General features: G+C 37.0%; 1 protein-coding gene across 1 annotated transcript; it reads right to left on the minus strand.

The window, feature by feature from the left end:
• Positions 1-6,866: 6,866 nt before the first annotated feature.
• On the minus strand, positions 6,867-7,967 carry LOC145682355 (E3 SUMO-protein ligase ZBED1-like). Its single transcript, XM_081753928.1, has one exon. It carries the CDS (start codon positions 7,965-7,967, stop codon positions 6,867-6,869), a length of 1,101 nt encoding a protein of 366 aa, XP_081610054.1.
• Positions 7,968-17,834: the final 9,867 nt, after the last annotated feature.

Here is a 17,834-nt window from a genome sequence, read left to right on the forward strand (position 1 = left end):
TTTGACATGGAACCGTATATATAATGCAGCAGCTGAAATACCTAGGGCAGGGGGCCTGGAGGAGTATGAGTAAATCGAAGATAGATCGATCCAGGGCGCAGTAAAATTAATGACATCACTGTTCATATCAATTTATTTTTTCTTTCGACATCATATGTGGAGATCAGTGTTCTGACTAATAGGCTACAGCGGCGAAAGACGATATACGTTATCAATGTTATGACTGGTATATAGGGAATAAAACGAAAAACTCTATATCGGTCTCCCCCCGTTAGAAAAAATCCTGCGGGCGTTAGTGATTATGATGTTGCTTAGTTACTGTATTATATTATTCTATACACGGAATAAATGCCCGCAGCGTGTTTTATATAATAATAAGAACCTTATCTACATTTATTACGGCCCTTGCTTTACGACAACTAAACATATTCATGTTCAGCGTAATCAGTTTCCATTTTAAAATAATTACAGTGAGGCGAATGAAATAATTCAAGACCGAACATGTCGTAGTAAATTCCTGAAGAGTGAAAAGCGCTAGTAGCAGTTGTTAGCAGTTTTTAACTTAACATAAGACAATAATTTGAAAAACTGAGAATACAAATCTTTTCAGAGATGACAGTGCACTGATGCTTTAAATCTATGCCCTTACTGCCTATACCTACGTTATTTCCCTAGTCAAAATAAAAACTCTTCAAAATTAATCAAAATTTCCTCTGCAACCATCCCTTCCTTAGAGTACTGCGGTGTCACATACCCGTCACGGCGATGTAAAGGCACTTTTGGCGACGAGGATACAAAGAGCCGACATTAAAAGTAGAGATGGGCAGAATCGAGTCCAAGAATCGATTCCACTCGATTCCTTAATGTACTCCATTCTCTGTGCTAGGTTTCTCTGGAATCGATTCTGGATTCGGTTTTACTATTCTCACTCAGTGGCTTGCGTTGATAATCCTACCTTCATAACTTCGTGTATGCGCTTTCTGAATTCGATTCTGGATCGGTTCTGGATTCGGTTTTATTATGCTCAATCAGTGGCTCACCTCCCTGGCAGTGCATTCAACAAGCCGCGTACACACAACACATTTCTGCTATTCATATACCAACTGATGGGAAACTAACCCTTACGCAGCGTAAAGAGCTTTTACTGAATTCGTTAAAGTAGCGTACGCCTTGTTTCGTCCAGTTATCAGCGGAGGGAGGGGAGGGCCAATGAAGCAAGCCAAGAAAGGAGTAATAAGTCCAAAACAAGAAAGAATCGAGTCCAGCAGGAACAGTAAGAAGCATAGTAGCAACGAAATGCGGCACAGCAAATTGCAACATGACAGGCTTCTGTGCACATGACGGGCTTTTTCCCCCCTAATATAGCGTAGAAGGGTTGTTTATTTACATTGGAGAGCCAGGATTTATTACCTAAGTTTGTCCGATTCCTTTCAGTTGGAAAGAATTTTAAATCAAGGAAGGAAATATTTCATAACAGAATAAAGGAAGATTTTAGCAAATATAAATAATTTCTTTCTAAATAAACTGAGGTAAATGATAACATTCTAGTCCTGATAGTCTTGTTACTAATGCGTGTACCTTTGGCGGAATGGGTCCTGGGTTCGATCCTGGTGAGGACAACGGTTAATATATTATGGTAGTCCGGATATGTGTTTCTTCCATACATACTTCGAGCAGGATTTACTGCACTTGAGCTGAAGTACTTACATCGCGATTACATGTCACTCTTCTGCAGTGGTACATCTATTAGCAAATAATATGTCAGTGCGACTCCCCCACATTTTGATTTTTTCTCCCGGATAGTTTTTTTCTGGAAGTAAACCTGGTTCGGATTCTACCTTAAACTTAACCCATATAGCCTTATTGCTAAACAACAAACCAGTAACATCTGGTAGATCTGCAGGGGTGTGCACCCAGGTGGACGCCGGATCCTGACACCTCTCCCAATCTTTGTAACTCAAAATACATTTGTACACTCTCTTAATAAAACTATACTTGTTTAGCAGGGAAATGATTGATATAAAGTAGGGATGGCCAAAACTTTCCGGAAGTCGGATTCCAGAATTCAGAAAAATTCTGGAATTTAGAACATTCTGGAATTCAGAAAATCCGGAATTTTTCCGAAATCAGAATCTTCTAAATTCCGGATTTTTGCGAATTCCGGAATTTTTCCGACTTTACTTTCCGCATTCCGGAAAGTAAAAGTTCCGGAATTGGCCATCCCTAATATAAACATTTGATCTTACTCATCTTCTGTACTGATTCTTTTCTGATTAAAAAAAAAATCTAATTTTATAATTTTTCGTGAGAATATAGGTGGCAATACGTAAAAATTATTTTTTTTTTCGACTGTAGAATAACACCCGTTCGATACTACATAAACATAGTGTCTTGTACTATTGGACTCCCCCTCCTAAACTTTAGACCTCTCCCAACAAAAATTTCTGCACATCTGGCTGTAAATGTTTTTCTTAAAAAAGAAAAAAACTAGATTTCCGAATTTTATTACCCGCTGAAATTATATACGCATCTCTCAACTCACAATGCTAACAAGAGATGTAACCTAAATAATGATTGACCTAGATTGCAGATTCCTACCCGTGGAAAGGGTTTCCAATATATGACGGAGGAGGTAAAAAGTAGTATTGTAGTGATAAAATGATTACACATCTTGTAACTAAAATCTGTCCGGGGCATTCGTGGATTGAGTAACTTACCAGGATATTAGAAATAAAATGAAATTTCTAATTTGACGTCCCACGGCTATGCTCCGTAGGCTGACAGAGACAGATGATCAAGGAAAGTGAATGACGATGAAATAATTGGTGGATTGAAAATGTGGAAGGAAAATCCACGAATATGATGTTCACCACGAACCTAGAATCGAACCAGTAACCCCTGCAAGGTACGTCTTGCGACCTTGCTGATATTATATTCAAATATAAATGATATAATTTAAATATTGCTCTATTTAATAATTGTGTTTAATTATAAGTTAGAAATCCAGGCCTGGAGTATATTAATTTATTGGTATATATTTATTCATTTATTTTATTATTATTAGTGTAAGGAAATATTTAATCAATTTATGTTGTATATTTATGTATATATATATATTAGAGCATCATCCCCTATTATTTAAGAATTATCCATATTATTACTTACATCTTAGCTAGTGCTAATCGTTGCTTTTTTCCATGCTAACTTTTTCTCTTAGAAGCCTGTCGAGGAGGCTAGCTGCTAAATCCATTGTATTTCAGTCTCCCTTACTGGGAATTTTCCATTTCGAGTAGTTGGCGCTAAAAAACTTTCTAAAGAATTTTTGTTGCTATTTTTTTTAGCAGGTCAAAACGTATAAAAAGGCTGCCTCCCCTATCTTCGTCGCTGTGCGTTTTGAGGAGTCCTGAATGTAGGATCTTGGCCAGCCATTCCGCTGCACTGGAAGTGAATAGTGCAGTTTGGAGAGAGTCCCCTCTAGTTAGAGACTGTATGTAGAGAGAATAGTGATTCTACTACATTACAGATGCCCGCTTAAGCAATTGAGCTTTGGCCGTTAGATAGAATATTCAAATGATAGGGAGTTAGGAAATAAGTTGTTATTTTTAGATGCTTAATCCTACGCCTATAACAGAGGCTATTGGATTACTATTGCTTGTTTAGAATGGGAGTATATAAGCTTCCTAAGGGTCTATGGTGGAGGTGAGTGACGCACGTATAGACTCGAGGTTTTGGTTCCGTCCTAGTGGTGGAGGAACATTTATTTTGAAATCCAAATGCGTTTGGGTTCGATCCCTGCTTATGTAATTATAGCATATTTAGGTGCTGTAAGAGATTAGAGATTTCTCACTGCAACTTTCATTTAAGAGAGTGTTAGAGTGAGTATTTGACCAAATTCCTTTATTTCCTTGAGTGTAAGGAAAATTTAGAGCCGTGAGTAAAGGCTGACAATCCTATCCCTAATACCAACCTATCCTATATAATTATTTGCTTAAGCTAGATATAATCCTTTTGTGGACTTAACTTGGAGTCCCACAGACAGGTTTAGGCCAGACAGTGACCTATGAGTCAAGGTCCCGTCTTTAAATGCAAGGAGTACGGTCCAGGAGAAACTGAATTCTGTAAACCGTATTTTTCCACAGGTCCCTGCTATAATAGAGAGTAATTTGATTAATAAGGAAATTAGGATTTCTAGAGTTTAGATTAAAATACTTCCTTTCTCCATTAGTTATTGGGGAAGGGTAAGAAGGAAGATAGAGAGCATATAGGGCGGAGTGGCGTCCTGAGATAAAGTTAGTATCCTACCTTAAATTAGAGTATTCTATTTGTAAATAAACGATTAATCTCCTATTTAATTTCTCGAAATTCATTTAATATTCTTTGATATGAACCAAATACCCTAGACATTACGAGCAAGTACTTTGTAAGGACGTAGATAAGAAGTTTTGAATAATTATAGAGCTGTTAGTTGTTTTCACTAATTATACGGAATTGAAATTCATATTTGGAGGAAAAATAAGATAAAGAAATAAGAGAAACGAGAAATCGAGTATAAGAATACGTATACGGAACGGACCTTTTTTTTTTTCTTCCACCCCGCGGACCTGCGATGAGCATTCTATCACCGTGCCCTCACTAACGAAATGATTGATCTGTGGTTAAGTCTCGTTTTACCACCGAGCAGGCACGTACCCAAGGGGGGAGGGGTTCGGACCCCCCACCTTCGAAACCAGAAATGAAAAAATAAGGAAAGATGATACAAAATGAAATGAGAAAAAGAAGGATCATCGTTAAAAATAAACTACAGGAAGCTTTTGGTTACTCTTTCTTATGAGGAGATTTGTATTACTTGCAATACATGGTGGCGAAGTGAGCGCGATATCTTGGAAGAGTCAAGGAATTTAAAATTTATAGAAAAGTTACTGAATTCTCAGAATTTCTGCTATTAGTCAGGGAGATTTCAAGCTTCCGAAAGCATTGTGTCGTTGTGTAACAGCGTGGACGTTTTTTTAATCATAATTTTCAATATCAAACATGTTATTTCAAAAACAATTTTCTACTGCTCCTTTAACCTGTCATTTGGAACAGACAGTAGTTGACGGAATAATAAAAACAAAAATTTATGTGGAAAGAAAGTTTTGTTAACATTTGATTCAACAGAGAAACGAATGCAGATACAGTATTATAAAATATTTTACAAGACATTATTGAGTATGTATTTTTTATAATAGTGAATATGTACTTTTTTTTTTATCATAGTCGAGTCATAATGAAAGGAAAATTGTTATATTTGAATAAACAGAGGCAGGACGTAAATATTGTATAATCTTTTACAATACTTCTTTTTATTATTTTACTCGAGATTTCTTCATAGTTTTGTTAATAAATACCGTACTTACCAACATATTCTATTGTCTTAACAAACCAATATATGTTGATAGTAGAGTAGTTTAGATTGCTCGAGCTCCTGGACCTTCAGAATTTCATGTCCCCCCACCCCCGGTTACGAAATCCTGGCTAAACGAACCAATATATGTTCCAGTAAAATAGTTTAGAATGATCGAGCCCCTGGTGTGATGACCACAGTATTTCATGTCACGGACCCCCCCCCCCCCTCACGAAACCTGGCTACGTGCCTGCACCGAGGCTGTATCAGAAGGGTCTACTGCAATGAGGAATTCCGAATCATTTTAGCTCGAGTACTCCTACTGGTGATTGAACCCAGAATACGCTTACAGAAAGCTCGCGCTTCACGCTTTGACTACTTGGCCACGAAGCAAGAGTTTTATATATATCTATATATGAATACAATCTCTCTCTCTCTCTCTCTCTCTCTCTATATATATATATATATATATATATATATATATATATATATATATATATATAGATAGATAGATAGATAGATAGATAGATAGATAGATAGATAGATATAAAACTTAGCTTCGATTTCCGTTGGAAGCTAGTCATCAATCATCATTAACCTAAGAATAAATCTGCAATATAAAATAAAACAAAATAAGCAATAAGTCAAATAAAAATTAAATATTTAAAAAATACAGAACAGCTTACCTTCGAAATATCTTAGTCGAATGATGATCTTCTGGGAATTTGTGATGAATATAACTCGCAAAATGTTTTTTAAAGATTACACATACGCACACACAAACAGACACACACACACAAAAGCACATCCACTTATAATATAAACATATATGTACATACACTACATATGGAACACTATAGTTTTACAGGTTCATGTTCAAAAACACGAGTGCATCCAAATTTTTCGCTAAAAGCCTATTTCTTCTTTCATTCAAAATGAACCCAGCCTTCGAAAATACCCTCTCGGATGGTACCGAAGTTGCTGGGATACATAAGTATTTGTACGCAATCTTCGTTAATTCTGGGAGAGTTGTTCCTTGTTTCCCCCAGAAAGCCAACGGATTGCTTTTCACTTCAATCCAAGTACTGCCTCAGAATTAAATTAGCAGAGCTTGCAGACATGGATGTGGTCTTCATTCTTGAAATATTCTTAGATAGATGATCCCACAGATTGTATGAGTCCTCTCCTGCCGATTGTCTAGGTTCGTCATCTGTTACAGCTGTGACCTCCTCACCTGTACGACACAGTCTGACCAACTGTTCGTTTACTAGCCTATATGCCGCTTTTGAATTTTCTTCCATCCCAAAAGCAGCTTTTTTAAACCGTGGGTCCAAATACGTACTAACAGACGCACACACGTTTCTTTCAATGGATCCTAACCTGGTTGATACACCCTTAAGCAAAGAGTCCCGAAGCGCTTGACCCACACTTGTCGTAGGAGATGCATTTTTTAACGCTTGTTGTATCCCACGTACAAGAGGGATCACCATTGATAGTGTCGGATATGAATCACCCGACAGTTCGCGCCCGTCATCTGCTCGAAAGGTTTCAGAAGTGGAATACAATCTTCAATTATACTCCACTCTGAAGCATCAGGCGCTTCGGGTGCTTGGGGTAATGACACAAGGGCTGCTGACAACGATTCCTTGACATTCACCAGTCTTTCTAACATAATTAAGGTGGAATTCCACCGGGTTGGTACATCTTGTTTGAGCTTGAGAGCAGCGTGTCCGAACTGTTCTTGGATGCTGCGAAGTTTCTCGGCAGCTATGTAACTTTGCTTAAAATGCGTTACCATAGCTCTGCACTTTTTAACAACACCTTCTAACAACGTATTTACACTGTCCTTTACAACAAGGTTCAATGTATGCGCGGTACACTGTATGTGGGGCAACTTCAAATGATCTGTAACTGCATTGACCATATTTGAGCCATTATCTGTGACAACTGCCACAACCTTATTTCGGATGCCCCACTGCGTCAGTATTTCTATTATCACGGACGCGATGTGTTGTCCAGTGTGACTCTTCCGCAGTTCTTGAGTTGCCAACACAAGTGATTTCAGTTTATCTTCGTGAATACAGTGCGCGGTCACTGTAAGAAAGGATGTTGTATTTTCTGATGTCCAAGCATCAGTAGTTATGGCAACATTCTCACTAGATTTCAACACATTTAGCACATCACTTTTAACTTCGTCGTACACTTCCGGAAGTAGTACTGTTGTTAGCCCTTTTCTACTGGGTGGGGTGTACCTGGGTTCTAGTTTTTTTGAGTAAGCAAGAAACCCTTTTCTTTCAACTAGGGACAACGGTTCGAAATCAGTTGCAATCATTTTAACTAATGTTTTGTTGTAATCATGCACCTGGTGTTCACTCAACTCATTACCCCGTGTAGACCCTGCCAGAATTAACTGTCGTGGTCTCTTCGCTGAAGGAACTGTTGGAATCGGTGTAGACGCAGCCGACGTCGAAGGTAAAGATACGTCTTTTGAAATTTCGGCTCCTGTATCAAAAGACTCCACTTCGTCCAACAACTGCATCGCGGAATCAATTGTCGGATGCTTTCTTTTCAAATGTTTATTCATGTTCGTGGTATTCCCGAAGAACTTAAGTTCTTGTTTGCACAACTGACACATGACATAAATTCCGTTTTTTGTTTTACGGAAATATTCTCATACTTTCGATTTATTTTGTCTATTCATCTTCTCTTTGACAAAGCGCTGTTAATCCGAAAACGTTCAAACAAAGCACGAAATGCACTCAAAAATGGGTTCAAACAAAACACAAAATTGAAAAAAAAAAGCACTAAATAGAAGAGCACGAAAACACAACTGTTATCCACGAAAACAAGGCACAAACTATGTACCTTCTTTCTAGTAACCTGGCTGTATACATTATGACCATTAGAAGATTTCGAAATATTGTAGCCAAATGTTTTCTGAGAGGGTGCGGGTAACAACGCATCTGGGTAACAGAAAAGATCCTGGACAGAAACAACGAAAGCAAAGTGAAAAAAAAGTGGCCTATCCATTATTAGAACTTTATAATCTGTTTCACCTGTTAACAGAACTTTTCTTCAAATTCCTTTCGCAATTCTTAAATGTGCTTTCTTTCTGACTTGAAACATTAAGATTTGAAAAAATGAGCACGGTAGCTTACATCTGATGTGATGCCTTGCTGATTCGGTCCCAGGCAAGTGCGCAAGCAGAAATTTTTGTTGGGAGGGGTTCAAGGTTTGGGGGAGAATCCAATAATACAAGACACTATGTTTATGTAGTAGCGAACATGTATTATTCTGCAGCCGGGAAAAAATATAAGTAATTTTCAAGTACTGCCACCTATATTCTTACGAAAAATGATAAAATTAGATTCTTTTTATCAGAAAAGAAATAGTACAGATGATGAGTAAGGTAAAATCTTTCGTCTATATTAAGTAATTTGATTGAATTCAGATATATCGAATTACGTGTTTGGATAATAATAACTGATGTCCATCATAGTAAAGAGCAAATTAGATCCTACAAGCTGTTTTTATTACCCCTATGAAATGTCTAATTTTTCTACTTCTTACACGCTTGGAAAAAGTGCAGATTAAAGTAACTAGTCGCTCTCGTCTTATTATATATAGAAAAAAATATCGAGCAGGCATAGATAAAGGAACGGTTAATGTTTTTCATTATATATCGGAAGATTATGGGTTCGAATCTCGTAGTCAACTGCACTCACTATCTTTTTTTCGGAGTTTTCTTCAATTGCACCAGACTAAAATTGACATGGCACCTAATATAGACTATAGGATTTGGCTGACTTCCTTCCAACGTCATAATCATTTTAGTTATTAAATGGCTTCTACAGTATTTGCATCCCGAACTACATTAATAAGTAGAAATAAAGTAGAAATATGATAGAGATAAGTATATAATTAAAGAAAGTACTCTCAGCACACTATTTTTCGCTAAGAAAGATGCAAATTTTCGATTAATTCACACAAATCATTAATTGCTACAATTTTCTACTGCTGTATGCTTTTGGTTTTTACGCTAATGTAATAATGCTGATTTGAATACGAAAAATAAGCATTCATATGTCTCTCAATGAAATAATTAAAAAGCATTATCACATAATGTCTGTACTTTCAGTGTATAAAGTACGGGTATTGTGCTGCAGGGAAAGGGATCAAGGATTGTCTTTCCAAAACTTTTAATTTTCAGGTGTATTTTATGCATCCTTATGAAATTCAGAGGAATTTATGTGAATAGTGTCACCCGCGAGACGAGAACTGCATTATCAAATTGGAGACGAGACGAGAAACATGACAATTGTCACTCGTTTTCAAGATAAGATAAGGAATTTCCAGTCTCGTGGGCAACACTAGTTTATCCAAGTTTTACGTCCCAACTGTTCTAATGTTGAGTGAAACAAAAAAAAAAAAAAAAAAAAAAACTATAATTGATAAAGTGATTGTACAAACACAAAGAATAGCATTTATCAACGCTTAAAGATACGCAAGTCATTACATAATATACTTCAAGAATAAAAATGTTTTCAATGTTATCATACCCTTTACAGATTTCTCGTGATGTAGAGCATTCTGATAATTCCTAGATTAAATTAAGACGAAAGTCATGACATAAATTTTATACATAAATTTACAAAATGAGACGAGACGATGAAAGCTTCCCGAGCATAGAGACGAAAGGAGAATTTTTCGATAACCGAAACGAGATGAGAATTCTAAAAATATTTACGAAACTAGACGAGAAAATCTTATCTCTCGCCTCTTCTTAACACTTTACCTAGGTATATGAAATACAGAGGAGGAAGAATGCAAACTATAGCCCGCAGTAACAGTATTTGTTAGTTAAATAATGTACAGACTGGCCCAAAAGTAGGTATAGACCCAGTCCTGTACTGATCGGTCATAACATTTTAGATCATTTACGTATTGTTATCCATACAGGTATTCACTTAGTTTCTTCCTTATCTATTCTTAATTTATTTTCACTTATACCTTAAGCTCGGAACAAACCGAGCAAATAAATTCATTATCTTCATAAATTAAAATGTCATACTTGATCGATACTGTTCTGTATACCTACTTCTGGTCCACTCTGTATAGATTATGCGTGCCTTTAGATGCTATAACAAGTCGCTTCAATTACCACTGACTTATTTCTAAATAAACGTTTAAAAAATCGTTCTCTATATATTAAAACCGAGAAAAAAATATTTATAACTTTGCAACACTCAAATAACAAAGCAAGTATTTTTTTTTCTATTAGCAAAATCCTCACAATAGTGTAACATATGTATGCAATTAGTTCTACATTAATTCGGTACCAACAAGTTTTAAGATGAAGGGAGAGTCTGACTACTTGTGAATCCTTTTGGTAATAGGGAAGAAAATGAATAAAAGAAATTCAATCGAAAGGCTGTCAAAAGAATTGCATACCTGAATGTATTCTGATGATGTGGGTAGAATACAGTATATTTAAAAAAAAAAAAAAAAGCCCTTTACAATTTCCAGCCTTGTACAGTAGTATCATTGGTCACGCCTCATTTCCTAGAAAGAAATCTTATATCGTCCGAAATTGGTTCATCTAATTTCTGAGAAAACCCATCCAGTCCTCTTAGTGAGCTTTACAATATTCTCGCTAAAGAAATATTCTAATACTCACGTGATAGCTAAATTTCTTCTTCCCATCCGAAAAAGCCACATTCGTCAGATTTCTCGAACATCTCTGTGACCAATTACCCACTCACCTAGCCGAAATGCCCCCTAAATAACAAAAGATATTAGCTTAGAAATATTTTACATAGGGTAACAAGATAAGTACAGTGTCCCAGGAGATAAGTACAGTGTCATAACACTAAGTGAAAATGCTATGCCTGTAACTCGCATAAATTTGTATCCTACGTTAAGCAATACTTTCTATATGAGCTTGTGTTGTGGAAAACCGCATGAAAATGAAATCAATCGATCAATCAATCAATATCGGGAAGAATGAAGTAATTACATATACACGAAGAAAATAGAATCGAATTAAATTACATCAGCTCAGTTTACCTGAAACGTATTGTAATGTAGATGATTTAATTATAACTAATCATTCTTACCTTTAACCAACTCAGAATAAACTATGATTCATAAATGAACTCCATTCGTAATCGATTGTGATCTTCCTTTTTCTTTTAGTTTAATATCCCACGAACATGCACCGAGACTAAGAGATACGGTAATAATGAAGTGGATAATAATAGTGGAATGGCAAAAGTAAGAGGAAACAAGAGAACCCCGATAAAACCCACACACAATGTTTATCCAATGTTTATGTGGAACAAAACATACAGTGAAAGTCATAAGTATTCGTACACCGACTGCAAGCTATGGTTAAATGCTTGTAACTCCGATTTTGTTGGAGATAGAGCATTGAAACAAACGGCACTGCATTATCCATTAATTTCTTTATTATTTACAAAACAAACGTTCTGTGAATGCGAAAACATAGACAAATATGGCAAACGAAACAAAAATGAGCATGATTTTGATGTGTCAAAAATATTCGTACACTTACGAAACGTCCAGAAGGAAAATGATTGCGCATAATTCGATACTTGGTTGGGTTTCCTTTGGCCCTAATTACAGCTAGAAGGCGCTTCGGCATCGAGTGCACCAAACGTCGCGTATCTTCGATTGTTATAGAAGCCCATTCCTCTTCGAGTGCAGTTTGCAAAGAACGTTTACTTGTACTGCTGCGCTTGCGGAGTTTCTTTTCGAGTAAGTGCCATAAATGCTCAATCGGATTGAGGTCAGGCGATTGGGGAGGAGTGGCCAGTTGCTTTGGCACATTGTACAGTAACCAGAGCTTTGTATTGTGTGACGTATGTTTGAGATCATTGTCCTGTTGAAATATAAAGTTATCTTGCAGGCCCATTTGATCAGCACTAGGACGTAGATTTTTCTTCAAGATGTCAATGTACATATGCTGATCCATAGTACTGTCGATAATTATCAGCTTTCTCACTCCCGAAGCACTCGTGCACCTCCAAACTAGCACTTCCCCACCTCCATGCTTGACGGTTGGCCGCAGATTTTTCGGGTCCATCTCTTTATTTGTCTTCCGCCACACACTTTGTCTACCGTCGGAACCAAAAACATTAAATTTACTCTCGTCTGAGAATATCACTTTGTCCCAGAAAGCCAGTGATCTTCCGTGGACGTCCACTTCGCGGCATGTTTTTGACTGTATTTGCTTCGCAGTATCGATCTATGATTGACTGCATGTTCGAACATGGTCTTCCGATAATATCTTATATCTCCCGTAAGGATTTGCAGTCGTTATGAAGCCTTATAAGTATTTTTCTTTCTGCTTCTGTTGTCTCTGTCCCTTTTCGACCCATTATGTCTTTCGTCTTTAATCAATCTTTGATCTTGAATGAAATGTTTCGCTGGCCTGCGGTTGTGTTCAGCTTTGCAAACCACCAGAGGGCGTGAACAACAGTTCGAACAGCTGGACGCTTTTCTCTTTAATTTCAGTGTACGAATACTTTTGACACATCAAAACCATGTTCATTTTGGTTTCTTTTGCCATTATGTGTCTATGTTTTCGCATTCACGGAACGTTTGGTTTGTTTATAATAAAGAAATTAATGGAAAATGCAATGCCTTTTGTTTCAATGCTCTATCTCCAACAAAGTCGGAGCTACAAGCATTTAATCATAGCTTGCAGTCGGTGTACGAATACTTATGACTTTCACTGTACTTCTCCTTTTAGCACAGAAGTGCAATTTTGCCCGCATCTGTACTGCTTCGTTGTTCCCTACATCTTTCTTTATAACTACAGCTAGCTGTATAGCATTCGGATGGCATTTCGAAACCCTACAGTGCCCACCACAAATGCTGCAGGCGTAATTCAACTCGGGACCCACTACGTATCTCATAATTCCCATGGTTCGTTTTTATTATTATTGTGAGTGTATTTTAACTAGTGAATTGAGTAATGAGTTCAGAGGCAGTTCTAGAAGGTAGAAACTGTCCGGGGGGGAGAACAGACAATAAATTATGATAGGTAGGCCTATATCATGAGTTTACTATACACTTTCAAAAACACATATAATAGTTTAAATTATTTTTGTCACTCAAAAACTAGGGGACTTAGCCCCCCGACCCCGGGCTACAACCGCCACTGAATGAGTCGAAAAACAAGATACGACACTGAGTCGTTATACTGACTAGCGACGTATGCAGGAATTTATTTTGAGGGGGTCCAAAGCTTTTCCGGGTGAGTTCAAATTCAATATGAGAATAAATTATGCTAAAATTCGTAAAATGACCCCTAAAATTATATTAAATTTGCAGACAGATCGAGATTTCGGGGTGGGGGCTCGAACTCCAAGAACCCACCCTGCGTACGTCCCTGGTACTGACCACGTATCATTCTGTTGAACGTTATTAACTGGCGCGATAAAGCCATTCATAGAATGAAAGCTACAATAATTATAGCAAATGTATATGTTAAAATATGCGTATGGAACACTTGCAATATAGAAATTGTAATTATCTTGTATATTGGTGCCATTGATCGTGTTAATGTTGTCCCTTTATTCAAGTCTTGACTGACCAGTAACGAACAAAGTAGGGCTAGACTGATAAAGCATCTGCTTTCCTGTACTTCCATTCTGAGCACAGCTGGTCTCGATTCTGCTTGTGCTCACTTTTCACAAACCGAGTCCAGGACATATGAATCCAGAATCGATTCTGTTTGTGCTCGGAATTGTTTTCTCATAAATGAGTTCTGAGCTCCGTACTCGATTCTCTACGCTTGCTCTGATTGGCTGGAATCGATTCCGAATTCATTTGAACACCATGCACCGTAGAGTGAACAGCCTGCACCAGAACTCCACCCACTCGCTTGGCGACACTTGGCGAGTGGTAAAGAGTGAGAGTGAACTTCAGTTGTTAGCCTCGTGTGCTTGCGTGTTACAAAGCCTGGGATTCAGTGCACTGAAACAACGGGAATGCAAATAGATGTGAAAGGAGGATAAACAATGAAATATATAGCTATGTATAAAAAAGAGGGTGGGCAATAGAAAAAAGATTCTTCTAATTCGTGTTGCTAATCGTTAAAAAGACAGAGACATGTATACTTTATTAACTAAAATTCTACCAAATCATATATATATATATATATATATATATATATATATATATATATATATTACAATGCCAACTACTTAAAATTGTTATTACTTAACGTAGAATACAAATTGTTTGCCACTTAATTACTGTTAGGTCGCAAGAGCGCGCTGGGAATGGGGGGGGGGTAGATATGAAGAAAACCGATTCCGATCCGAGTCCAGAATCGATTCTCTCCCTGCAGAATCGAGTACGTACTCGATTCTGCCCATCTCTACGCTCAGCCCAATGCAACGCTGGCCGTGACGTAGCAAAGATGGTACACGAGGTTGTACTTCCTCACAAGGAATGTATTAAGTTGCGCAGAAAAGAAGTGCAGTAGCCCAAGCGATTCATATGATCGAATAATTCCCATTCAACTCATATGATCGAATAATTCATCCGCACAAAATAGATGCGTAGAAAACTGATTCAATGAGCGAATCATTCCCAAACGAATTCACTTGTGCGAAGGGAATGCGCTGACAACCAATTCATATGAACGAATTAAATGATCGAATCATTTTAGTGAGTCAGAGTGAATGAATCGATTCTCCGAAATGAATCATTTTGCCCATCACTAATTACGAATCACTTACATGACTACTTATACGCCTTCCGAAAAAGTTGGAAGGGCGATGGATGTACATGAGTAAGAAATGAATTTTTTTGGAAAGAAAGGGAAATTTTCTAACTGAAAAAAATCCCATTAATTACTCATATACATCAATTGCCATTGTAAGTGATTTTTTTTTTTTTTTTTTTTTTTAAAGGGTTACGGGAATAGGGTAACATACTGAAATCTTTATTCATCAATTAAGTTTGTAAGTGAAAACCCTACCTCTACTTATATAAGCTCAGAAAGAGATAATAATTACAACAGTTAAGATTTGTTGTAATAAAGCATTCAATAGTTGTTATGTTGTATCAATTACTCACATTTTCTTAATTACATTGAATAGGAAAAAAAAATACGTTATAAGATGACGGTAATTGCGTTTTTTTTTTTCGTTCTTAAGGTCTAAACCAACCACAAAGATTATCTGCTACCATCTATCGACCATTCTGTAACTATCGCTATACCAAATTCCCAAGTGTTTCAAGCAGCCAAGAGAACAACTTCATTTTAGTTTAATTTTCTGCTAAGGGAGAAAAAAAATATATGTCCCTTCACTTAATATTTCGTCATTAGTGACTTAATTTTTCTGAGATACATCTAAAAACGTAGTCCACGTATAGGAAAGACAAGGCCCGTAGTCAGGAAGGGCTACGGCGGGCTCAGCCCCCCTAACTAAAATCATAGTTCGAATTAACGGGGGATGCCGGGGAAATTCCCCTTCGGTAAAAATTTATGTCCAGCTCGTATCACAGAAGTAACATAACATCCCTGTCTGGGATAAATTTTCGCCTCTACATTTACACTAACAATACATAAGTATGCCCGAGCTCCTCCGTGGCTAAGAGGTTAGCGTACGCGCCCTTGGCGCGGGAGACCCGGGTTCGATTCCCGGCGGGAGCTCATGTGGTTCGGATTCCACGTTAACCAGTAGGTCCACGTCTCACATAGCCTCGCTGCTGAAAGGGACGCTAAACTGAAATTCAACTCAACTCAACATAAGTATCCCCCTCTCGTTCGAAAGTTTAATTCGAACACTGACTGAAATGGAAGAAATTGTATTTCCAAATGCACTTTAGAGGGCTAAATTAAAATTTACTTTTATTATCCTCATTTAAAGTAGTGGGCTATTTATGCGCTACGCTTCTTTGAATTGCTAATATTTCTGAGCGTGAGACTTTTTTTTAAGGCTTCATTTGTAGACGACCCTCGCTGCAGGAGAAAAATAATTTATGGTTATTCTATCTTCAAACATGCATTTGTGTTCAGAAACAACATACTTTTACCTTAACCTGCGGACGAAGAGTTTACTTCTTCCTGTCCTTCTTGGAATTTGCAACTGAAAACATCCTTTTGCTGTGAGTCATTGGCTTTTGGTTAATATGCGAGAGATTGAAAAGACAGCATCCCTCAACAGGGGGTCGCAACTGCTTCGCTCTAATAATCACACAGGTGTATGGGTTTGTTTTGTGTATATTGGACATGGAGAGAGAGAGGAGTGGGGGATTTTGACTACGTTTTATATCACGTGATAATGGAGTAAGAAAAGTTTCCTTTTCTGAATTGTATTTACTCTTGTTGTGTTTTGAGTTGAGCATGGTTGTAATTGAAAGTTGATCGATGCTGGTTTCTGAAGATGCAGCGAAATTGACTTGAAGAATAAGAATTGTAGTGTAGCAGCAACTTGACTATTTGTTAAATAACTTGGAATAGATAAGTAATATTTTTAGGTCTAACATATCTTTAAACTAAAGATAAGTTTGATTTACTTAATCTTTATCGGGGATGAATTATTAGATACTTATATTAAAATAATTTAATAATTGTTGCCAATCTTTGGTGCCAGAATCAAATGTTCATGCAAATCTCAGATGTAAGCCTAATCATCCAAATTTACTATTTTGTAAAAGAATACCTTGCAATCTTCTGGTATGTAAACAAAAAATGTAGCGGACTAAACGGAGGTAGTAGTTGCAATTATAGGAAAAACAGAATTTTTAATTAATAATTGAACCTTATTGGATGATAATATGTATAATGCTTTATAAATTTGAAATTTGACCTTTGACTTAAAACAGGGTGCGTTGAGGAGTTTAGCGCTCCTCTTCAGCAGGGAGGCTATATAGACACGGGACCTATAGCTTAAAGTAACATCCAAATCACTATCGGTTTGAATCCGAGGACTCCCAGTACGGCTTGAACCCGAAACCAGAGGCGCCGAAGGCGAGCGCTGTACCCATGAGGGTAGCTCACAAAAGTAACAATTTGTTAATGTAGTTTCATTTTGAAGAAGAGATATCTTCAATAGAAATAAGTAAATAGCTGTTTAAATCATTAGTTCTTAAACTTTTTTTAATACCTACGAAAGCAACTGATCTCGAATTCTTATTTGTACAATGTAAAGAAGAATTTCATGTATGCTTTGATATGAATTGTACTATACAAAGAAAATTTAATGAACTGTTACTTCTCTTATCAATTTCGTTTCGAGAAAGAAGGTAACTGCGCTAGAACAGGGAGCTTTTTTGGAGTTATTTCTTATTTGAATGCTCGAGTACCAAAACATAACAGATTATTTTTACTTAAACATGACCTTAGTAGCAATCGTCCTAAATGATTGTTGATAGTATGTTCCAAAGAGTCTAGACCAGTGGTTTTCAA

This window comes from Thermobia domestica, chromosome 3 (genome assembly GCF_964235325.1).
Source record: "Thermobia domestica chromosome 3, izTheDome1.hap1.1, whole genome shotgun sequence".
NCBI classification, from domain to species: Eukaryota; Metazoa; Arthropoda; class Insecta; order Zygentoma; family Lepismatidae; genus Thermobia; species Thermobia domestica.